The sequence below is a fragment of the Anarhichas minor genome, unplaced genomic scaffold, assembly GCF_050575085.1.
Source record: "Anarhichas minor isolate MPS153535 unplaced genomic scaffold, ASM5057508v1 ptg000043l, whole genome shotgun sequence".
Lineage (NCBI taxonomy): Eukaryota > Metazoa > Chordata > Actinopteri > Perciformes > Anarhichadidae > Anarhichas > Anarhichas minor.
In genome coordinates, this window is record NW_027466489.1 from 1,842,677 (window position 1) to 1,867,735 (window position 25,059).

The window sequence follows — 25,059 nt, forward strand, 5'->3', positions numbered from 1 at the left end:
TCTCCTTTTAAAAAAAATCCTATCTAATCTATTTCTTTCACATTTCATGTGGACAAAAGAGTGCAACGCTGTGAATGCCTTCCAAAGAGAGACAGGCTGAAAATGTGCGCAATAATCCCCATATTTAAACAATCTCAAATCTGGCCCCTTTCTATGATGGTCAGCTTTTCACCTCGCCTTCGAGTATCAGCGTTTGATACAGGCATTATCACTTTCGCCTTCCGACATGCTTGGACAACACGTCGTATGAACTAGTCTTTTCAAGTATACCCCGGCTTTAAGGCAGACAGATCAACAGAAGTTGGGGTATTTACACATGCAGGACTCCATCTCCTCTTTCCAGTCTCTACGTCAGTGTCCCTTCTCCGTTTTCTCCATGCCACACCTTCCTCCCCAATGAGCTCAGACCCACAGAAAATCCCCTGAAGTCTCTCCTGCATATGACCGAAGTCAAAAGTGAAATGTCAGATATTCTGTTACCAGTCAATGTCAGCACTCAACTTCTCCTTACTTTAGAATAAACTAAAAACTCAATGTGTGTGTGTGTGTGCAGCTCTAACAGCTCTAACAACCATTTATCTTCTGTGGCGAGCCGGTGTGTCAGCACAGCTTAGCTGACCTAGAACCTCTGAAAGCAAACGTAAGCACAAGCAAATGACTGTTGACATGTGCTGCACACACAGAGATCTTCTGATTAAATGAGATTTAGAGAAGCTGATCAATGTCTGCAGGGTAGAGCTGCACGGCACACACACTGAGGAAGACCATCGATTCTTTACAGAACTGGCTTGAGAGAGAAGAATGAGACAGAGCTCTTGACGTGGCTGAGTAATATTTATTCTTTCTTTTCTACTTTGAATGGGTTAATTATATGTAAGATATGTAAGGCTGTCTAATGCTTGAAGATAATGATTATGGACTCGGCTTATAGACGATAATGATTATGGACTCGGCTTATAAAAGAGTAAACCTTTTGTGCTTCAGTGGCATGCACAGACAAGAGCTATTTAAGAGTCTATCACATTATAGTCCTGTGATACGATGGGTTTGAATTCAGCATGGGAGCCCTGTCACAAGTTCTCTGCCTCCTCATTGTCTTCACTGTGAACTCTAGGTGGGTTCATGGGAACCTGGTTTTTTTCCCCCTGGTTTTTTATTCTTCAGGGGACATCGTTATAATTGTGCTTCTGAATGACATTTTATAACCTAAAACATAAGCATATAAAATTAAACTATTCTCTTTTTAGTTTAGACTAAATGCAATATACTGAATGTCTGTATAGAGTAAGACAGGTTATACACTATAGCTAGACAATTACATTTGTATTCTTTGTTACTGTCTGGGCATGCTATATGATGATATTTAGACTAAATGTGCATGCAGTAATTTGTGAAAATTACATCATCTTTACACACAATTTAAATCAGACAAATGAAAGATAATGTAAATATAGGTCTTCTATAGTTGCTTCTAGTGAAGTCTGGGGTGTCTATACTGTATTTTTTATAATAAGAAGCACACTTATTACGAGGGAGATGAGAGTCTTGTAATTTTAGCCATGGAGACACTGTATCATGCTCAAGTTGTACAGTGTTTCTATATTTCTATTCATCATGTGTACATATAAGACGTTATATCACCCTATGTACGCTACAGACATCTGAGAATTTCAGCAGATTTTCCAGGTAAAGGATATAATGATAGTAGAAGCAAACTATACATTTGAACATGTAGTATGTTGCTTCTACCCGTGAGTAGCTCCAAATGGGTTGAAACATTTAAATTACAACTGGATGCATGCAGCACACAGCACAAAGGCTGGCAGAGTAGCTGTGGTGCTGCAGGTGTTACACGAGAGTGTGTATCTCTTTGTTAGGGCTCCTCAGAGCCTGAGCGCTTCACGTTCATCCCAACCCCCTCACCTTGTGTCCTGAGATGCAGGGACGTGGTAATCTTACACCAGGCAACCTCTGAAGATGTGATGGCTCAATGGATCCAGCAGGCCACTCAACACTGCAGACCACCTCGCACAATCAATATGCCCGAGTACCACTATGTACTGTGTATGCGTCTGTCAGTGAGAGAAAGATGGAATGAGTTCATAGAGATAATAATACCGACCCAGTGGACTGTTTTTGAGGCTCCCGAGTGAAATGGTAAGAATAGACAATGATCTCATCTCACATTGACCTCAACTATGTTCCAACACGTGCAACAGGCGAGAGGGCCTCGAGGTTGAGACAATTATCAAGATATTTGGGGCATCACTGCTGTCAAATAGTGATCTTAGCGGAGGATACTCATTTCAAAGATAGTGGATCAAGATCTAGTTCACAGTCAAAATTTTAATAGGAGCAGGAATTTTACTGGCTGGAGCCAGCTTAAAAATAGAAGCATAAAATCAAACAGAGGGACTGGTATATTAATGAAATATTTGAACCAGAAGACTCAAAATCAATTTATTAAGTATTGCCTGTTAGTGTTTCATTGCATGTATCACTGTCTGCAGTGTAGTCAAGTAATTGATGGCAAACTTATCTCCTTCTTCCCCTGGCTCAAGCAGCGGTCTTATCTGTGTAAACAGATGGCAGGGCCAGAGAATACATGACATTAGCACTACATAAACACACACACAGGGAGGATGATGATTGGTAGGCTGGCAAATATGTGGTTGCTTCACCCGGTGTTTACTAAACTCTATATCTGCTGAGCTGACAGTCCTACCACACTTAAAGTCAACTGGCAAAGGCGATGCCAAACACTGCCAGTGACTTCTTGCTGGCCACAGGTGTTTAAGCGATGACACCCCTGTCTCTGTGAGTATCATCGGGCTTGGCTGGACCAGCTTCCCTATCATCAGAGGACTTATGGGAATCATTAACCGCTTATCTATGTTCTTTCAGTTGAATAGCAGCAATATGAAGGCTTGGAAAATAATTGTATTTTTGCTGGAGTCAGTGCTGTGCTGGACTCTTTCTGCGATATCCCCAAAAAGATGTTCAAATACACACTGCAACACTCACAGCAACAGTAACCCCCAACACATTGCTGCAACTGCTAATGCAGCACTCTTTAAAGCTTCACTCCCATGCTATAAATAAAGACTGGTCAATGGGAATTCCTATCCTCATTTAGAAGGTCTCAATGTCTCCTCCACTGTGGCATGTGTCTCACTGGATCACATTACACTGCTGTCCATCAACAACATGGAAAGAGAAGAGAGGAGAGGATAGGAGAGACAAACCGTGAAATGCTTTCTACGAAAGGACATCTTCATGAACTAGCATTTCCAAGTTTGTGACGGAAGCTGAAAGGAGATCAGCTGCTAGACCTACTGGCTAACATACAAGAAAAGAATCAAACCAAATTTGCTGGCATCTTCTCCGCTTTCCAGAGATGTGTCAGCTCACTGCTACGCTTTCTGCAAGGAGTGGTTTGTACAATAAATTCCTAAAATTATTAAAACTGAAGCATTGTCTAGACCAGAAGAATGAGATGACAAGTGAAGAATAAGAGCTGCAGCTATACAAACTGAACTAGAATATAGCTTTTACTTTATTGTTTTTTGCTAACAGGAAAGATTTGAGCTATAATCTGTTATTGCAATCCCGAATGCACTGATCTTCCTGCTGTGTTCCAAATCAGTTACATAGCTTGGAAATGTTGGGAACGTTTCTGAAGACACAGGTCAAATGCCAAAATAATGGAAAGAACTATTCTACTGATGATTGAAATGAGTTCCTTCTAGTGAGATAAAAGGGAAAGCACAATGAAAAGGGAAAATCAAGAGATTGTTTTGCCCTGATATACCTGATATGAGAAACAGCGTTCCTATCCTCACACATTTTAATTTGAACTATACCAGTTATTTTATATACCGTGCAATGGCCATAATTACTCAAACTTTACACTAGTGTCTGGCTACTAAAGTATGAAATGTTTAACATTCTGGATAATTAGAGCAAGTTTTTTTAAATTAGCAGTAGCAAATTGACATCGGCATGAGGAAATTGGCAATGAAATGAACCAGTTTTTTGTCCTTCAGGTCAAACCGCATAAACAAAACAAGTCACTCTGATACAACTTGTCTCATCATCCTAAAATACATGTTTTTAAAATGGAGAGAAGAATAAAATCTGTGAAAAAATAAAATCTCCATAGTTTTCAACTCTTTAAATACTTTTCAAATGAGTCAGTTATAACACAAAAAAAGAGCTGTTGAATGCAGATAAGTGAGTAACAGAAGCTGTCTGATTGTAAGCTGTCAGAGACAGGTGGAAGAATAGAGAGGCCTTATTCTTTACTGACGTGATGATCAGGCTGGTCTTTGTGTATTTGGCAACAGAGAGACCACAGTCTACGTTTGATGACAGCACATTTGAAAGCAACAATATCTGTCTTTGGATATTTGTGTGTCCGTCTCTTACTTTCTCTGACTGTCATTCATGAATAACTCTGGGGCGCCAGTAAAGCTGATTCCTACCAGAGTTCAATGGCCACGTGATTTCTTTCGGACAGCACACTGAAGGCTGCACGAGTGCAATCTGAGGTCTGAAAAGAGGAAGTGCACTTGGGAGGGGGCTGAGTAAATACAGGAAGTGGGCCTGTTTTGGGTATCTGTACAGCGAAACAAAAGCACTCATCCTGTTCTGTCTCTGCAGTGCTGACGCGCAAGCTCAACATAACTGCCGAGTCAACAACATCTGAGTCTTCCCGTTAATTAATCACGACGCTGGACAAACAGAGGACTCAAAGGCTGAAACAAGTGAACACAATAGGCCTTTTGCACGGCATAGGGGAAATGAATAACAGTCACAGGCTGGATCATTGGCGCTGCTTACTGGGACACTTAAAGGGAGCTGAGCTGGAGAGTCATTCATATAATTAGGAGCACCTGTGCTTTACCTGCTACTACGACATGTCAAACGTCTGCTGTGAGAAAAGCTGCGTCTGAACTCATTTCCTCGATCACCCATTAACCAAACCAACTCTCTGAGTACTCTATAAATGAGCGGAGCATTGCATTGTGGGATTGAATCAGTATCAGAATCAGCTTTATTGGCCATGTATGCGTGGGCATACATGGAATTTGACTCCGGTTACACTCCGGTTGTTAGTGAGAAGATGTGTACACCCAATGGAACCTAAACATCAGTGTAAAGCCGTGGCTTTCAACTGGCCTAAAATGTTAGCTCTATAACACAATAGACTCAAAACCTTGCAAGTCCTAAACAAGATAACTATTCATTTTTTTTATTATTTCTCTCTCTCACACACACACACACACTTGCAAAAAGGCCCTTAAATCTCGGCCTGACCACAAATAGTCAGAATTATGTGAAACTGGTGAGTTGTACCTGACTCATGATTCCCAGCAATGTGTCATTCAATTCACAAAGGATTTGAAAGACAACTTTGTCACTAAATCCAGTTGATGCAGTTACCAGGTTCACATGACTTTATCTTTAGTTGTCAATGCAACAGTATCATAAAACATGCATTTTTTTCATGCTTCTCTGGATTGTTAAAGAACATCATGGTTCGGGATGATTGCCAGACTTTTGCAACCATGTGCTGATCACAGTCTGTTACATAATACAGCTACAGGCACATGTGAGGAGTTGTACTTTGACTAACAGCAAAAATGTTTTGTACCGAATATCTAGTCCTTCAACTTTTTCTGTACCCTTTTTCTGCTGAACACCTGCACGTTGACAATATATGTACACTTGAGCATTCAATCTGCATAAAACAAACATGTTTACTTCAACATGTCTTCTGATAGATAACAATTGTGTTGCATTATGAATTAGACTTTTCAGAAAAAAAAACACAAAGAAACAAAATCCTGTTTAGGAAGGTCTCTTGACTTTTTATCTTCTGAAAAAAAATACCGTCAATGGTGTTAAATAAAGAAGTCAAAGACAAGTTCAAACACTCCTTCTTTGTCTGTCTGCTTCTTAAATACACGATGGATACCTCGTCTTTCTACTGCAAACCAAATCTACCTATACAAATAAAATAACCTCAACCACACGCACACAAAATAAACTCCTCACGCAACATGTTTCAAGTGCAACAGGTTCAGTCCTCCCTGTGAAAGGTGTGTATAATACTAAGGAGTGGCATCTTAACTGGGGGACTCTCACAGGCAAATAAACAGGTCTGGGAAGAAGTGAAATAGCGAAAGACAAATGATGGTGAATAGACAGCAGAGATAGATCAAATGTACTGTCTACTAAGGTCAAAATGCACAGACTCGCGTGGTAGATGGACAACAGGCAGTAAGAGAGTGAAGAGGTCCTGGAAGAGCATTTCCATTAAAACTAATGTTTAGTTTGTGACTAAAGATGTGCTGCGAAAAGTAAACAAATGACCTTGGTTCTTTGATGAGTTTACAGGATTCATAAGACCATCTTTAAAACTAGTTATGGTGTAAAATCAACACTTGTGTATTGAAGTAATGAGGGAGAGAGTAAAGAGGTAAATAGAGAGACAGATGTACTGGATGTAGTGTCAAGCTGCTACTAACGAGGAATGCATGATATCAAATATGTGTGAATTGAGGGATATGATGGCAAGCTTATACAGTTTGGTCTTGGTTATTGTGCAGCTGTTTTGAAATATATACAGGGATAATACACTCACCTTCACTAACGGGGGGAGGACCACGACTATCTTCACATGTATGTATGAATCAATTTTGAGCACTGAACCTTTGCAGGTTATTCACACTGTGACGTCTCTATGAGGTCCCAAGACAGTCATGTGAGTCGATGAACTTCAATAAGACTTATCAGGAGAGGTTTGCCTTTAACCAATAGCAAGATGATGGGATAACAGGGATGCATTGGCGTGGACAGGTCACTACAAATGGTAAATGGTAACTTAGCGCCATGCTCAAAACATACCTGCTACAACATGTTCTATTTGAGGTTCCATTACAGCAAATGAGCGAGGATCAACTTGTCTTGTTGTATTACACATTCTTTTTTGTTTTGCCAAAGGCCTCGATGACAGCACCATGTAACACATCCCCCATTCTCCCAGTGCATTGGTCTCAATAAACTGAATAAGGAACCCCACTGTGGGTCGAAAGAAATGCCTGAAGATGCTGAAAACCCAGTGTTGTTACACTTTTCCCTCAGGTTGAATAGGAGCAAGATGGCTGATGTCTGAAAACTGATGTCTGAAAGTTTGAGCAATAGTTCTGACACTATATTTATGTCTTATGCAACAGAATTTGAATTGTCTTGTTGTTGAAAGGTGCTATACAAATAAACTTGCCAAAACACTTTATACTGTGTGGAACAGACAAGCAATATGTTTATTTAATGTATATTTGTATAAGGAGAAGTATATAGCATGAGGCAATGCATGGGCCTTTAAGATAAAATAATGAAATATAAACAGAGCAGCACAAAACACACAATGTCAGTCCCCTTTTGAATTTCAACCATGTGATGTTTAATAAATGTTTCAATATTTAAAATATAGCTCCCGAAACTGAACACAGACATTGAAGTAAACAGTAACTCTTAAACTATATTTCTTAATCACATTTGTGCTTGTGTTACTACTCCACTGCCCAATCTCAAGGACACTGATGTTCTGTTCTTGCACTTGTATCATTTTGTATTTTGTGTACATGGATACCCTGGAAGAGTTAACTGCCCTGAGATGAACTGAAGACTGTTGAATTTAAATGAAGCGCTTAAGTTCAATAACTTATTGGACAACATTGCCCCCTAGTGAAAGTTAATGTGAACTGATTGTATATGCACTTACTGTGTAGCTGACGTACATCCAGTTCCGGTATGCTTAACAACTTTCTAAATGTTTAATCAATCCAACTGTTATAGACTTTACACAAGAAACTGTGAACTATAAATCCAAATATTTTACAGAGGAGGCAAGTGAGAAGGTAAATTAGAGTATTTAAGTACATGCAAGAGGTACTTTAACATTACTTGAGTATTCCCTGCGTTACATCTACTCAACCACGTTTCAAAGGAAAATGCTGTACTTTTTATCTCACTATTTCTTTAGTTTTGTTTGCATTGTTGCTTCAAATTTACAATTTGTGTATGCAAACCCCATACACTTAGATATAATGTTTTTAAATCACCTAACCATGATTTAAAAACACTTTAACGAACCTTCAATATGCAGTTAATATTTTATCCCCCGCGCACTCTTGTCCCCCGCGCACTCGTGTGCAAGTTAGCAACTCTTATTAGGTGTGCAAGTTAGCAATAAGACAAGCTTACCTTGTTTGAAAATGGCGTGGCTGTAAATACAAAATGTTGCCGAAACCCGGGATCGAACCAGGGACCTTTAGATCTTCAGTCTAACGCTCTCCCAACTGAGCTATTTCGGCGCATGTGCAGCAAAGGAGATTTATAATCTATATATACTTGCATCACAGGATCTATACCGCTTTTCTTCCCTACCGTTGAGCTCATGTTTCCTACCGACAGATAAAGCCAATCTAGCAAGCTACACAGGTAACAATGCACCTAAACCGAGTGTCGAATGTTTCTTATCCAACTACAGGACAGGACCCTGGCTTTCGAAGAAAAGATTACCCCAAAAAGAAAAAAAAACACATATCGGCAACTAAGCAGCAACGCCAGTTGACTATAACAGTGGAGAAATACAAAATCATCTTAATGCTACATTTTGCCGTGTTCAGCTAACGCTAAAGTTGTCCCAGCTGAAGTTTGACCACATGATGGCGACATTGGTGACCATAAAACGCTGGCTGGCATCATATCAAAGACACGTCAGAGCAGATAAAGACTGTTTGATATTATTCACCGTTGTCGTTTTTCACAGGACAACATGGTCTCACACATATACGTGAAATTACCACGACCTCTCAACAGCGCTTTACGTGATGGTGGCACGTAAATGTGTTAAAATTAGCCGCCGGCACCTCTGAAACACTTAAAGGTTTAGACAACACAACAAACATTGGGCTCCATGGGCAATACGTAATTTCATCACATTTCGTGCCGCCACGTGATGCACTGAGAGGTCGTGGTCGTTTCATGTATTTCTGTGGAGGGAGGTTGAATGTATATGAAACACATTGTTGTACCAACCAACTATTTATTTGTATCCACAAATCAAAACATTTACTTTGTAAAAATGTATAAATTCAAAACATTTTCTTGGGTGCCATTATTTACATTAGTGTTCAATATATTTGGCATATCCTACTTACAATATGTTGAATTTATTTTCTGTTAATTGTGTTATTTACAAGCAATAACATCTCACCATACATAGAGTACTCCTTAACATTTTAAGAACTGTAACAATTAACATCTCAGCATCAGATATTAAAATCGATTAAATATCGGTCAAATTAGAAGGCCTCTGCAAGAATGGGGACCAGCAGGAACACTAACTCCTGTCAAAGGTCTGTCAGTCTGTTGTTCTTTATTTCCATTACTGAGCTCAGACTGGATACTGACTGAATGTTTTGCCATAAATCACAAAGAGGGAGAAGGCTATAAATACTTAGTTGTTGGCTATCCTGTTTGTTTTTTTGGATGACACCCAAACATGATGGGCAGGTGCAATATTGTAAGAAAACAGTAAAGCTGGATAATCTTATCATCGTGCACTTTGTTTTTGTATTGGGGCTCTGCAGTGATGCAGTGTTTTCCCTTTATTAGTCATATGATGTCCCGATGCCAGCTTCTATGCCTCCCTTTATTCTGTCTTTCCCTCCTTAATCTCCACTCAATACTGCCTCTCTCTCTCCCTCTCTCGCTCTCTCTCTTCTCTCTCTCTCTCTCTCATTTTTGTGTCTCTGTCATCCCCCAAGGTGACTTTCCTTCCTTCACCGACACTGCAGCTGTTTCTCGCTTTGTTCTGGAAGGCCTGAGTGTGGATAAGAGATGAGAGCGATGCAGGCCGACGGAATAAAGAAAAGGAGAACCAAGGGAGGAAATGAGGGTGTGAAAGAGGAGTTGACTGATGAGATTATCAAGCAGAATGGAGGAATCTATATGGTGTCGACTCACTGCTTAACAGTAAGGCATCAAACAAACAAACAAACAAACACACACATGAGCGGACAGTTTTGTTCTGGTAAAATAAAAATAAAAATGAAGTGTCAACATCAAGAGATTGAGCTGCCTCGACAGATGCGTACCTGACTAACAAGTTTCATCTTCATTAGTACTGGTGATTAGCACAGTTGTCACATCCCAGTGAGGGTGCACCAGAGTCAGTACTAAATACTGCAAGTATCTGGGACGGAGTTTCTAAATTTAGGGATCAGAGAGACGGAGATGTAGAAAGGGAGGAGCAGCTGGAAAAAGGAGTGAATGTTTTCGGACAGCAAGGTCCAGAAGAAGTCGGACGGAGGACTTCCGAAGTTACACTAAGCAGGATGAATCCAAGCAGTTCCTTAAGACTGTAGAAACACAGCTGCAGTTATCGGGCCCAGTGACGCAGCTTTTTGTTTAAAAGGTCTTCAAAATCTTTCTACCTCTGTATTGCTTCAGTTCTCTTATCTATTTTGTTAGGTGTCTATAAGCTCATGAAAAAACAAGACATCCATATCAATATTCTTTCTAGTATCCTAGCAGATACAAATGCATCTATGCAGACATTTGTAAATATTTTTTCCAGCTAAAGAAAATTTCCTGTCAAGTAAAATATTCTATTAGAAAATTGGCCACCAATACATTGAACACAAGACGTGCATGAACTGACACTGAGATGGATCAGTTCTTAGATAGATCATCTTTTTTAATACAGATTCTGTTCTGTTCTATACAATAACACGTAATATAAATCTTATACAATACTAATATTTCTCTATACACATGATCATAAATGTACAGTACAGTGTACACACATATAGTATTAACACAAATACACTTACATGTATCTTCTCGTTACAGTAGCTTTCCAACTCACTCAGAGTTTATCACAATGGCTGATTTTCTGTCCGGCAGACGATTGTGACCAAAAGAAAAACTATTTTCTTTGACTAAAACCCAAAACAGACACTTCAATATTTACATCCCTGAAAAATGTACATGAATACACAAGAATTATTGTCTTTTGTCTGGCTCACAAATATTGTAAAAGGGGTGAGGATGAAGGAGATAGCCCCAATCCCAAAGGCCCTCTCCAAGAGCCCATATAAAGTTTAAAGTGTACTCTATCTACTTACTGACATAAATCTACTGTAACATCCATTATACAACAGTTGATTGAGGGCTGGCTTATTGTTTTACGTCCAGCACGTTGAGAAACGATACATGAAGCCCTGAGGAGAAAGAGAGACACAGATATAGTGAAACGTATTCAGGACTCGGTCCAGAAGCTGACAAAGGCTTTTTTACCTCCGCAGTCATTCAAAGTACTGTCCAAAAGTAGTGACTCTGCCCTCAGGAGCAACACGCAGCCAACACGAGGAGATGCCCCATATCAGAAGTTGTTTTTGCCCCATCTCCCGTATAAGATGCTAGTTTACCTGCAGTGACTACAGACAGTTTTAACTAAGTTTCCACAAAATGTTGCCCTTTGATTTACACTTTAAAACTGCAGTGATACAATTTCAGTAGTATTACAGTAGCCTGTGTAGTTAAGATTGCTCCAAGTATCCTGCTTTTATATTATGCCCAGTGGCCTCTTTCTGTTAATCAGTTGATTAAGTCATCTTTCTTCTCTCTTCCCCCAGTAATCAAAACCATAAGTAGAAAACCAACAATTCTGTGTTCACATTCTCTTTGTTCACATCCTAGGGGTCATTGCTTTTCTCAGAATTTATTGCACATAATCACAAAACACGCACGCTCCTTTATTCATTTACCCAACCGCACACGCAAAAACACAGGCCTACATGCACACATGCAAACATACCAATGCAATCACACATCCTCGCTTACGTCATCTTGACTTTTACTCATACAATTGATTCAACAAATAATAAATAAAGTCATGCCTTTTAGCTTTAACTTACACACATTCTTCCAAAATATGGTGCTTACTGCAAATGAAATCGGAAGCAGTTTTTTTTGCAGTTTCCTGGTAGTTTCATATGAGCTTGTAAACTTCTGAATGCTTGTATTTACCCGCTATTAATTAGCTATACCATATACAGTATGTGCACTTTTACTCTGATACATTGTTGTAAACATACAGCAGGACATTCAGCACCACAAGAATATATTAATAACTCAATTAAGGCATGAACAAATGAGGGAAATAAAGAGAAATATAGACTTCCATTAATTATCTCACTGAGAATATATCTGTGCAGGTAGATATTGGTGTGCTTTCACAGATAATGACTAAATATAGATCAGTGTGCATGTTAGGTGTGTGTGTGTGTGTGTGTGTGTGTGCGCGCGGCATATGTACATGCAAGTTGAAAGTGCACGCAGGAACAGTAATGTATGCATTTGCTGTTGTCTAACCTTTATCCTATACAACTGCACACTATTATTTTCAGTATGCGTGGCTATCATATATGCTTGGCCAGTGTTGTCATGGAGACACAGTGGCCACCAGTTAGAAAGTGGACTATGAGGGCCTGTGTGAGGAGAGCAGAGAGAAGGCTCGAATTAAAGCCCAGGACTCGCCTGTCTCCACATCTGCATGGAACCAGTGGTCATTGGATTTGTCCGGACCTTTGTAAACTAACAGTTTTTTCTCACGCCCATGCACAAATATACACATGACCCATCTCTAGCAGATTGGTAAGATACATACAATTCCTCAAATTCACACACACACACACACACTCACACACATGCAAACACACTGAAGAACAGCCTCATTCCCTCACTGCCTCTGTGAGGCATCGATCAGTGGCATCACTGGCCTCCACTCGTGGCTTGCGACTCTTCCTCTGGCCTCCCCCCTCCACCCAGGAGTTATGAATAACTGTCCCCCCGCTGGGAGCTGGGTCCACCTGCAGAAGGGACACTACCCTTTTCTTGACACGTGTTTTGAGGGCACGGCGCAGCTTCTGCCTGGTGAAGGCATAAAGCAGAGGATGAAAAATAGTGGTTCCATAAGCCATTGCCAAGAACCAGAGGCGCAGCCGCACCAGGCTGTCGCTGGGACCCATACACAGGATCAGAACATTGACTGCAGACAGAGGGGCCCAGCAGCCGATGAAGGTGGATATGATGAGCAGGGACATTTTAAGGACGCGACGTTGACGCTCTCGACGGTCCCTGTGCCTGCGCACTGCCCGCCTCAAGGCGATGATGGCAGAAACCGAGGCCTGTACACCCAAGGTGGAGGCAGGCAGTGGTGATGTGGCGGGGAGCTGGGTTGAGGCTGAAGCTGGGGTTGGAGAAGCAGGGGTGGCCGGTGTGGTGGCGATGGGGGTGGTGGCAGCAGTACTGACAGTGGTGACTGTTGCTCCACTATCAGACATCGCCTGTGGCATGGAGGGGAGTGGTGGGGGCGATGTTGGTGTAGGTGTGAGGGAGGGGATGAGAGGTGGATTGGTGAGGTTCTGGTTCTGGTTGGAGGACACCACCTCTGTGGGCAGGCTCAGGTCCTTCTTCTTCTGCCTCCTGCAGCGTATCCTGCAGGTGGAGTCCTTTGCACGCTTACTCCTCATCATGTGGGAGCCTATTCGAATGTTGAGGGCCTGCAGGATCCTGGAGTAGGTGAACAACATGACGGCCACAGCGATGAAGAAGCATGGCACTTGGAGTAACAAGTGGTAATACATAGCCAGGCCAGTGTAGTACCCCTGCCCTCCTACGCACAGCAGCGTCCTGTTCTGCCATACTGGAGTCAGGTGGTGTGTCGGGGAGGAGGGATGAGTTGAGGGTAAGGAGGAAGGAGAGATGGAGGAAAAAATGGGGGTCAGTCCAGTGGTGAACTCCGAGTCATTGTTCTGCCCTCTTGGCTCCTCAACCTTACCGTCCTCAAACATCGAAGAGAAGAAATCCCCCTCAAGGAAGGGCAGGAAGAAGACAGCGAGAGACACGGCCCACACTGCTGCCAGGAGCAGTGCTGCTCTCCTGGGTGTCAGTAGACGACTGGCTGGACGCACTGAGATGTCGTATCGGTCCAAACTGATCACCAGCACATTGACTGCTGTGGCCACACTGGTGAACGTGACACAGGCCTCATGAAAGCAGCACAGCGTGGCCAGGCTGCCGACTCCACTTTCATTAGCTGGTAGCAAGATCACAGCCACAGTCAGTGGCAGACACAGCAGACAGACCAGTATGTCCAGCACATGGAGGTTGACTGTGACCAGGTTGCTGACTGAATCCACCAGGTTGGACTGAGCACAGTAGAGCACAAGTACGGTCAGGTTGCTGCTGAAGCCCAACACCAGCTCCAGCATCAGCACAGTGGTCAAAGACACCTGGAAGCCCAGGGGGTAGGGTGTGCTCCAGCCCTCCTCCACCCCCACCTCACCCCCTCCATCCAGCAGGCCTACCCCCTGACCATCGCTGGTCTCCAGGAGGTCACGATAGCCTTCGGTCTCCATTGACGCCACAGCACTCCCTCACACATAGCAACAGCGGCCGCCACGCCAGACCATGCTCTGTCTTTCTTTTTCTTCTGGCTCAAACGAGACAGTGATGAGGATGATGGCCAGATCTGTGGTTGATTCTGTGAAAAAAATAAATAGAAAAGAGTGGAAAGACAGAGAGATGACAGAGAAAGATCAAGCAGTTATCAGTCAGCTTGTCTCATATTTACTCAAAAATAACACTGTACAGCAAGTGCAAGTCAAACTTGGAGGAGCTAGGAGTTGACACAACGAGGTGAAAGTGATCTTGGCCAGCGATTAGAGTCGTGGTGCGCAGTTCAAGCTGTTGCTGATGACCCATGATTCCTCACTGGGCTCAAGTAGTTAGACAACAACATGCTTTGCATAGACAATGGTAAGAGTTCAGACAGGAATTGGAGCAGGAAGTCTCTCGGGGGGTCATTTGCAAGTATGAGTGCATTAAGCAGGGACTCAGCGGAGGATCCCTGAAGAGTCAACACATTTTAACAAACGATGGGGATTTATTTCCTGACTGTGCTTACAGTTCATATGCTATGCTACATTTTGTCAAAAAGATGTAACCATGCTTCTCATGAGCAGGAGTGGGTGGATGTTGGATTCATTGTTACGCAACATATATATAGGTCAGGAAGCTTGCAGAATAAGGCATGTGGAAACATTTAGAAACCAACCACAACTGTACTGTAAAGACACACTACATGTTGTCTATACTGATGTCGTAAGATCTACCTCTACCGGATTTGTACAATTAATGCCTGTACAAATCCAGTATTTGCCAATTTGGAAAAAAAAACAACCTTCTGTTAAATCCTAAAACGGTCAGCTTCTGCCTCCGAGAGGAGAGGTGGCAGGGACATTGGTGGGCTGGTAGAGAAACCGTGCAGTGCATGTCAAGAAAGCAGGCCCCCAACTGAGGGTGGCAGCAGTTAATAGTTCTCACATGGAGATGTAATGAAGACGAATGGATCAATGAGCCACAGACAGTGGCACATAAACAATGCTATCAGAGAAAGACCAGATCCCCTGGCATCCTCTCTCCACACCCCCTCTGTCTCATCTGCTCTCCTACATCCCTCACCTCCCTTCCTACTCTGTTCCCCTTTTAGTGTACTGGCTGAGACAAACTACTTTGCATGTAGAGCATGTTATTCATGACTGACTGCATGCTCTCCTGTGCTTGTTGGTTGATTAGATATAAAACCTCTTGTTGATATGTAGCGATAAAAAACGATTCCCTGAGTCTCTGAACTAAAAGCAACAGGTGTGTCTTTACCGGCAGCGTTGACCTCAGCCTTTGCTGTCAACCTTTCCTCTGCCACAGCTTTTGTTCTCACCCTCTCGTTTGCCCTTTTCCCATTTGTTTTATCTCACTTTTTTTTCCGTCCCATTTGTCATCTGGAAAGAACCTACAGGCAGAACAGGACTCGGTGAGGAACAGCGGTCTATCTTAATCCACTATAGGTTCCATGGGGTTTGTGGTGTTGGAACATTGATCCGATCTGCCAATTTAACAAGCCCGAGGCATGGGAGCACACAAACACACTCTCTATCGCCTCCTCTCACGGGTACCTGTGGTTTCATTTTGAGTGCTGCATAAAATAGTTGTGAGCAAATTTGTTTTCTTTCTTTCTTTCAACACCAACTGCAGTTAAAGTGTTGTTTTTATAGGTATCAGTGTCATGCTGCAAGTGACATTAATGAACTAAGGTAGTATGTTTAAAATGTTGGATGTAACTTCAGTATTTGTAATATTCCCCTTTTCCCAAAAGCAATCAAAAAATATGTTGAACAAAAAATTGAAATTAAACCTGAAATTTTGCAATCAAAATCAATTGTGTTAACATTCTTTGTTCAATATGGTGGACTTCAAGGTGCTACAGAGAATAAAGGAGCAAACAAAGGAACAGTGTATGTTTGACAGCCAATCACTTACAACAATCACAGAGGCAACATACATGTCAATACTGCATTGACCAAACTCCTTCCATCTCAGGCAAGTGTGTGTTTGAAGCACTGCAGTAAATTGATGTCAGGAGAATAACTGAATTTACCATTTATGTAAAACTAAATATATAACGTAAATGTAAGCAAAGAATATGAAATGGAACGATATAACACAAAAATCACCTGTGATCTGAATTTTCATATTCACAGAAAATGGAGACATTTGTTCTTTTTTCACAAGAGTAAAATGCTATTATGAAGTTACTGATTTGATCAGTCTCGTCAAACATCATCTGTTTCTCTTAACAGTCCTGGCAATAATTACAAAGGGACGATTGTGTACCGGTGAAATGAGCAGGCTGAATTGCTTTCAACGAGAGTCGTTTATGTTACTCTGTGACTAAGAGTAACAATGAGCCACAATCCTGTGTCCTGTGATAATAGATACTCACTTTGTGATGAACTGGTAAGAGATAAGAGCCACAAGGCCACAAACAATAGAGCAGAACAAATAAGTCTGTGTTAGCATGCAGTTTGAGGGCAAGACAAAATGTCATAAGCCCTGAATATGAACAGCTGTGACTCTGACCTGCGGGCAGGAGCAGTCACCATATTGTAGTATTTACAGGGAACTGTAAATACTCAGGTTGATTTGAGGCTACAGATCAGCCTTACACAATGTACGGTCCTGCTAGCTGAAAAACATGGTGCAGAGAACTCCTTGCAGTATTCTATCATAAAGTGTTGGATCTAATAAGTGCATTGTGTTATTGTGGCATGCTTGTTGCAACATACCAAAGTGTTTGTGTGCGTATGTATGTACGTGTGCAAGTCGGTGCTCTTTTAGTTGGGGAAACAAAAATAGCTGGAAAGAAGGGGAAACTTCAGCGCCGGGATTTACATACAGCCTATATGATTGACAAGTCAGACAGAAGAGAAAGGAGCAGAAGGAAGCTTAAGGCATGTACTACGAAACATGATCTAAAAAAATGACCCACGCAATCAGGCATTCGAATTTTAAAAAGTCTAACAAGTTTTTTGACAGCTTTGGTAGTTAATCCTGAAGACAAACAAATCTGAAGGTCATTTATTTTAAGCCTGAGTTCTTTTGAGTTCTGTGATCATCATAGGGGATGGCTTCATTTCAGTCGCAGTCTTAAATTAGTTTCGGTAAATCCATTCTACCCTCTCCTAAGTCATCAATCCAACAGCATCATTTACAACCACGTTGGTTGGAATCTAAAGAGTAACTGTCATCTACAGATTTTATTTTGAAGATGATTTCATCAAATCTAGAGTGTAAATTACTGTAGATTATGTCCTTTGCTCCAAAACAACAACAAAAAACTGAGTGTCATGCACAGTGACAGCGCAGCCTCCTGAAGCCGTGCTGTCAGGATTATTATAGGTGTTGGAAAAGTGCCCCTCTACACAATATCAGAGGGGAAATGCTCAAGCAGATCCTATTGTCAGTGTGAAATGTTCATTTTTTTGTTTCTATGCTTGTCTTTGTGTAATTTATTTACATGTGCTCTAAGCTATCCATGTATCTAGTTTCTTTCTCCTGACAAAACGTTTCTTGCCAGAGGCTAAATTACTTCTTTCCAACACAAAGACAAACAGTAGGCATCCTTTTGGCCCAGACGGAGGCTAAAACAACACATTGTACGGCATTTCATTATCTTGGTCTATTTGTTAGGTATGTCTTTGTGAAATAACATAACACACAACATAACTACATTGAGAGAATATGTAAAAGTCATAGCAGTGTACATGCTAGAGAACATGAGCAAGACTGAAATACAGCCGCCCTGGACTCACAAGATAACTGCAGCAAATCACTGCAACAGTTTCATCAAAAGAGTGCAATCAACAGTGCCGCAGCAGCTTAGTGGATGCCAAGATTAATTCAAACCACAACTCTTTGTCTCCTATGTTTAGTCAGACATTGCGTTTATTATTTGTTATTATCAAAAAAACTGTTATTCAGTTTCTACAGTATATATTCTTTTATCAATACACCTGCAAACAACAACCACACGGATAGTACATTATAATGTGACTTCTGTAATCCTACCTCAATGTGTAGAAGCACACTTCACTGCTTCACACAAGATTCACCTCAGATGACAACTGCACTTCCAGGCCAGTGCACCTGTCAGATACAAACAACACATACACACGTTTGCCGGGATGTCTAAAAAGCAGAAAAGGTTTATTAAATCTGTCCCTTTGTGTCATGGCTTCCGTCTGCTGTGCTGCTGTGTGCCGAGGTCTCAACCAGCTGCTGTTGAAAGTGCTGATCCTGCACCAGGCCCGAGGGCACTTTCCCATTTTCACCCCAGTCCTCTAGATGCAACAATGGTAGTCGGTACACGTGAGACTTCAGTTTGCTAATTATTCAAATGTGACCACCGTCTGTTCCCTCTATAAAACTTTATGTGCTCAGTTTGCATATTTCTGAGGGTGTAACACCATTCCACAGAAGACAATCTCTGTCCGTTGTAAACCATGTGTGTGGTGATTTAAAGTGTTAAAGTAGGTGTAGTGTAGGGTTGTTGTTTTCAGACTCTTTGACCATCCTAATATTGCTGTAAGTTAGACAATATAGCTGGAAGCAGGGCTACTTAAGAATGACAGATAAGCAGCTCATACTTCCATAAGCTGATGTTTCGGCCATCTAATGTTATCTGAAAAGTCTGGTTTAGTGGAGCACACTGGATTGCTTTAAGTACGTCTATCTGTCCTCGAGGCAGGAATTCTTATTTTTAATCAGTAAACCTGCTGCTGTGGTTTAAATTCAGCTGTTGTAAATGATTCAGCTCTTCTGTGAGGCTCTGCGTTCACCTCAGGGACGGGGTTGTCAGTGCTGTTTACATTCAGACAACAATAAATAAAGTAGACGTCTGTCCCTTTTTTTTCTCCAAAAATTAGATTGGAAAAGGAAAATGATGGTTTATTTAGGTAACTATCTGTTGAGAAATTGTTATCCTTTTCTTCATTGATGGATACAAAATGGTGAAACTACAAAGAAGCCTATGCTCTTTGATTCTATCGGACGGAAGCCAAAAGTTGACATTCAGTGAAGAAAGGGAAACTAGAGGAGAGAGACAGGAAAGGTGAGTTTAGGAGAAAAAGAGGGAAATGAAAGAAACCAACAGGAGGATGACGCATGCAGTACGCTGACTCATGGCTCTCTTAGGTATTCCTAATGTCCGCAGTGAGACAATCGATCAAAGACTTAATTTTCCCACTCGATTCATCCAGCAGTGCTAACAGCAAGCAGCCACCAGCTGGGCAGCAGCATACCTGGCAAGCTCCCAACAAAGCAGCCTGGACAGGCCAACAACAAAACCTGCTCAGTGAGAGCAACAACATCCCACCCTATCTCATAGGTTTCTGATTCGGACAGCTTCAGGAACTTCCTATGAAATACATTTGAATGTGCAGCAAACAGAATACTGCATATTTATTACAGTTGTACAACTCCAGTGCTGTTAAAACCAACACTTGTCAGGCCAAGCAACACTTACTGTAACTCTGTTCAATTTAAAAATGGGTTATCATATCTCCTGCTAAGACACACAAGCACGCCATGTAGTCCACAATGTCTGGCTAGCTGCCATCTGCCCACACAGCCACCCACCGCCAGCCCATGTCTCTGCACGCGCTCCCTGCAGATACAGCGGAAGACGGATTGCCATCTGAGGTGAATGACATCTTGTGTGCTTAAGAAACTGCTGAATCCCATCCGCACTTATGCCTGATACAAGTTAGGGAGAAAGGGACGGGGGTAACGGGAGGTAAGATGAGAATGGGAGGTAGGTGCAGTGAGGGAGTGATGGATGGGAGGGTGGCTTAGGGGTGTGCAGATGGATGCTGGGTCGTGTGCTCGCTTGAGGGTAATGTTTGTTCCCTGCTCACTACCTCTATCCATCTCTCTTTTGAATAGTCCCAGTTGCGCTGCCTCGCCTCCCCTCACCATCCATCTTACAACCAGCACATGACGCTTTGCTTTTACACTGTGCAATACCTTTGTGTAATCCCACTCATATGTCCAGGCACTTTGTATCTCACAATTCTGACAGGCTGCTACCAGAACATCAATAAGGACGCGATAGTAGACAGGTTAATTATCAAAGCCAGTAATCGATAGGAACAGCACTGTACAAAAAGACCTTGGTCGCAAGACAACTCTGGTCAGACATCACTACCACCTGACAGCATGCTTGATGGATTTCATTTGGCTCCACACGTTCATTAAATACACTCTTTGGTATCCTATATCCACCTATACAGGATACCAAGCCTGTAAAAAATAACCCATCAATAGGCACGAATCAAGGCTACCATGCAATCACAGTTCTTTGGCGAAATTAAGTAAAATTGAGTCGGAGCAAGATGAGACTGTTACGTAAATCAACGCTTGGAAGGCTGTTCACTGGCCCATCAAAGAGAATAGCAATGATTAAAATAATTGAAATAAAAATAGAAGAGGATAAATTGGAGAGATATAAAAGCCTTCATTATATTTCTATTATATCCATAATTACTCGTACATTCCTTATGTGTTCCGAAGTGATCAGATGTGATTAGCTACAGTATGTCTCCCTTCATCTCTCCATTTCAACAGCCCTTGTCATCAGGAGTTAATGGTTGTCAGAATGCAGTCAAGTAAATATGCTGCACCCGCCTATGTAGATTTGTGTTGTGAATAGGTAATCAAGTCACAGTGCGAGGTCTGTGGTAACTTTAATGCTGCTCTGGTGATAAGGCACTAAACCAACTGCAGATCAGCGAAATAGTGAGACCCATTGGCGGATGTGCGAGCCGTTACTTCAGCAACTCGGACAGTGGCATGGATTTATCAATACACTGCCCAGAGTGAGCTGCTTCTGATATGCTCTGCTGCCTCTGGTGGATGCACAAGCACTGTCTTTTGTGGCCAGCTATGCCCGATGGAGGCTACTAACTTGCACAAACCTCAGTACGATAAAGGACCAATAAGTCAGGCTGCCTAGACTAACCTATTCAACTAAACAACCCCTCTGCTTTGCTCTCTCAGGGAATGGAGAGGGCAGGTGTCAGGTATGGCAGGTTAACAGGGGGATGCATTTTGCTCATTTGCTAACAAGGGGGATGGCATCCCCCCTCATATCACCTATTGGCCCTTCTCATCCATGTGCACAAAAAGAAACAAAACAGGGAGCCTTTTATAAAATGATTGCTCCATAGGATAACTATGGTCAAACCCTCCAAAGGAGACATTTAACAAGACATTGCAGTAAAACAACACATCTGGAATTTTGCATTATTGTAGTGTTCACCTTCAGCTTGGATTTAATCAAACTTTGCTTCAGAAGCAGATTTGTGCCTTTAGGGAGAGGAATCTTTGGACCAATATATTGTGTTTTACAACTATCTGAAACAGACTCATGCTCAGTGTCCATGGATGATCGAGCTTTAGAGAAGCGGAGAGAAGTTGAAAAGGTCAAAAAACGAGAAAAATGGAATTGAAGGCAATAGAATAACAGCAAGGCAGTAAGTGGAACTGATAGGTACAAGAGGAAAAAGACTGAAGTTGTCTGAGACAGGTTAAAGTGATTAAGCTATTTCACTCAATACGGCAATTAAAGCTCAATTAATGCAATTTTACCCCTGCAGACAGGACATCATTGGCCAAGAGGGAAGAGCTTCACTGCAGGCTTCTGTACTCACACACCATAATGACAGACAGAGGTCTAACCTGAGGAGCCAAGACCGACACACACACACAACCAAATAAGTTAGGGATTTATTTTCCATTCTCACATGAAGAGGTTTCATAAGGACACCAGGAGGGCCAAAGAGCATGAGACGCATACTAAATACTTTTCAATTAAACCTCATTTACTCTCACACCTAAAGTCGGTCAGCTTCCAACTATAGCATGAAAGGTATACATGGCATACATTATATGTAAAACATACGCCAGGTGTGTCTGCAACAACTACTAATGTTTGATTGAATGAACACAACCCACGATTGGCTAATCCCCCCGTCTAGACAAGTGTATCGGACGTGTTTTTCACTTGCATGTCTTACACAACAGATACACTCTCATTTGAATCAATGCAGATGTCTGCACCATTTCTGCACAGGCGCACGTCTCAGCTCCATCTCACAGGCGTAACTGTGACTTGAAGCATTTATTTAGGCTTCAAGTCAAACTGAGCAAACAGTTTTCTCCAACTGTATCTCTGACTGCAGAGCAGCAACAGAGAAGCGGGGATGCACTCAGCTGTGTTATGACTAGTGGCCCCTACCGGCCGGGGAACGGTATTCAGTAAGTGAAACGTCAGTAGGCAGCATAAAACATACAATAAAAGTTGTTTTGAGAACGTGTGATTCACCGCAAATTATTATGCAGTTTGCTGCAGCAGTATGAGAGATTTGCCATGGACAGCTGAGATACTCACACACTCGAGCACTCGTTCATTCACTCACTCGCTCACACATGACCGATGTCATGATCCTCCTGGAGGAGATACAATAAATATGCAAGAAAGCAGCTGTGTTCCTGTTTGATATCTATGGGTGGCCACACTGAGGCTATAAAGTCTCTGTGAATGGGTTCCACGGTGCCTCTGTCTCCCTCTTGATAGTCCATTTTCACTCTGGTCACTCCACTCTGCTCTTCTAATGATTTATCGGTCCGTCTCTTCTCTCTATTTGCTCATCATGCTTCTCACTTTTCCACCATTCTCCTCCTGCTTTTCTCCTTCTTAGGGAATTTAGTGCAGTGCATGTGCTTTTAATTTCACATGGTAAGAGTACGCTGACAGGAAGGATGAGCAGCCTCAGCCATCTCAATTATCAACACACCTTTGTGCAAGAAACTGGTGTTTATTATGTTTTTACTTTTTTATGTTGTTGTTCAGAGACTTGGTTTGACAACTTGTTTCAACGACGATGAAAAAAGGAAGTTCTAAATATAAAAATATACAGTTGTCCTTTAATACTATAAAAGCCTGTTACAGCAGTAAATGTGATAGTTTGTGGTTACTGCAGTGCCTTTTTGCACATGCTCATTCAAAATTGGCTGCAGTTGAATTGTCAGTAAAAAGTAAACTTTTGGGACTATTTGTGTTACAAAATAACTGTTCCTTCTAAATGTGTGCGAATCAGCAATGTAGCTGTGCCGTCATTATTATAAACTTAACACAATCATTGTCACATGTAAAACAATATTTGAGCCATTCAATTATATCCAAAACATCTTCATTTCAGGCTTTTATGACAAATGAGCAGCTGTTACATGAACCTTGTGTGCTTTTCCCACACTGTTGTTGTCCTATAATAACCTCAGCAAGACTCTGACCACCTCCTCTTCAGCGCTGTTATATATGAAAGGTAAATAAGACTCCTCAGATCAGAGGTAAAGTACCCCTTTGCTCATCGCGCTGAAACAACATATGACAGTTTTCCTCAACTATGCTGCGGCATCTAGCTGGAGAGTGACACGTGTGGTGGAATATTTCCCCACCAGCAGCATCAAAGCTTCTCTATAAATACACGCACAGACACAAACACACAATGACCCACATGCAAAGCAAACACACAGGCTGAAATGGAAATGGGAATACATTAAAACAATTATCCCTTTGGGATTCGGCATAGAAAAGAGAAGGAAACACACACAAGCACAGCCAGAAAACATCACAGAGAAGGTGGGCTTTAACTCTGTCTGCATGTTTGTACTCAGTCTCATCAAAAAAAGTTCATTTGGAGGTGAACAGTCCTAATCTTGGCTACATAAGATGAGCTTGTTACTGTATTTTCAGAGTAGCTAATTAACTTAAACTTAATTAAGTTAAAAAGACTGATTGCTTGATAGGATTCAGAAGAGAATAAAACGGTCCTTTTTGTAAAATGTGGTCACCTTATGGTTACTTTGCAACCCAAAATGCGTTTGCATTCTTAAAATATTATTTAGTTTTTCATTTTACCAACTAGGCTACATCCTGCAGATTAAAGTAGGCCTATTATTTATTTTAGAAAGTTTCCATAATATGCCACTTGTTCACAAATTACACAACCACACTTACGAAACACAAACACTGCGTCAGTATTTTAGGCCAAGCTTAAAATAAAATGAATTATGTTGCCACATATTGTGGTATGTTGTTGGGTGTTAGAAGTTACAATAAATGAGAGAATTCAATGTGAATGTGGGAAGGCAATAATGTGAGAAAATGTAATAAATAAGTGTTGCATGGGATCACGGTATTATGTGGGAGCACAAAAGTAATATGAGCAAACAAAAGAAATTCATATTAAAGTATTTTTATTTTAAATTCCTCACATAGCAAAAACCTCTTGACAAGAAGCAAAACATTCGCAGCACTTGATCCAGAGAATCACTGTCTACTAATGCAAGCAGAGAGCAGTTTGACATTTAACCAACTGAAACGGTAACCTCAACTGAAGAGTATGTTGCTTTAGTGTTCAGCAGGGAGAAACCCATCACCACTTCACCAACTCACATGTTCCCATTTCGCATCTCATCAACAAGAGAGCAGTGCAGGAAACACTGCATAACACATGGCGA

At 41.6% G+C, this 25,059-nt stretch overlaps 1 protein-coding gene, 1 long non-coding RNA gene and 1 other non-coding gene across 3 annotated transcripts; 1 reads left to right on the top strand and 2 right to left on the bottom strand.

Moving 5' to 3' along the window:
* Nucleotides 1–2,649: 2,649 nt before the first annotated feature.
* On the top strand, nt 2,650–5,941 carry LOC142970474 (uncharacterized). Its single transcript, XR_012959278.1, has 2 exons — nt 2,650–3,434; nt 4,663–5,941. It is a non-coding gene; the product is annotated as an uncharacterized LOC142970474 (long non-coding RNA).
* A 2,367-nt stretch (nt 5,942–8,308) lies between these two features.
* Nucleotides 8,309–8,381, bottom strand: trnaf-gaa (transfer RNA phenylalanine (anticodon GAA)). Its single transcript has one exon. It is a non-coding gene; the product is annotated as a tRNA-Phe (tRNA).
* A 4,428-nt stretch (nt 8,382–12,809) lies between these two features.
* LOC142970528 (G-protein coupled receptor 22-like) lies at nt 12,810–14,498 on the bottom strand. The gene has a single exon (XM_076110824.1). It carries the CDS (start codon nt 14,496–14,498, stop codon nt 12,810–12,812), a length of 1,689 nt encoding a protein of 562 aa, XP_075966939.1.
* Nucleotides 14,499–25,059: the final 10,561 nt, after the last annotated feature.

Excerpts from the sequence above, each read along its gene's own strand:
- LOC142970528 (XM_076110824.1), bottom strand. The coding sequence starts at position 14,498 with ATGGAGACCGAAGGCTATCGTGACCTCCTGGAGACCAGCGATGGTCAG.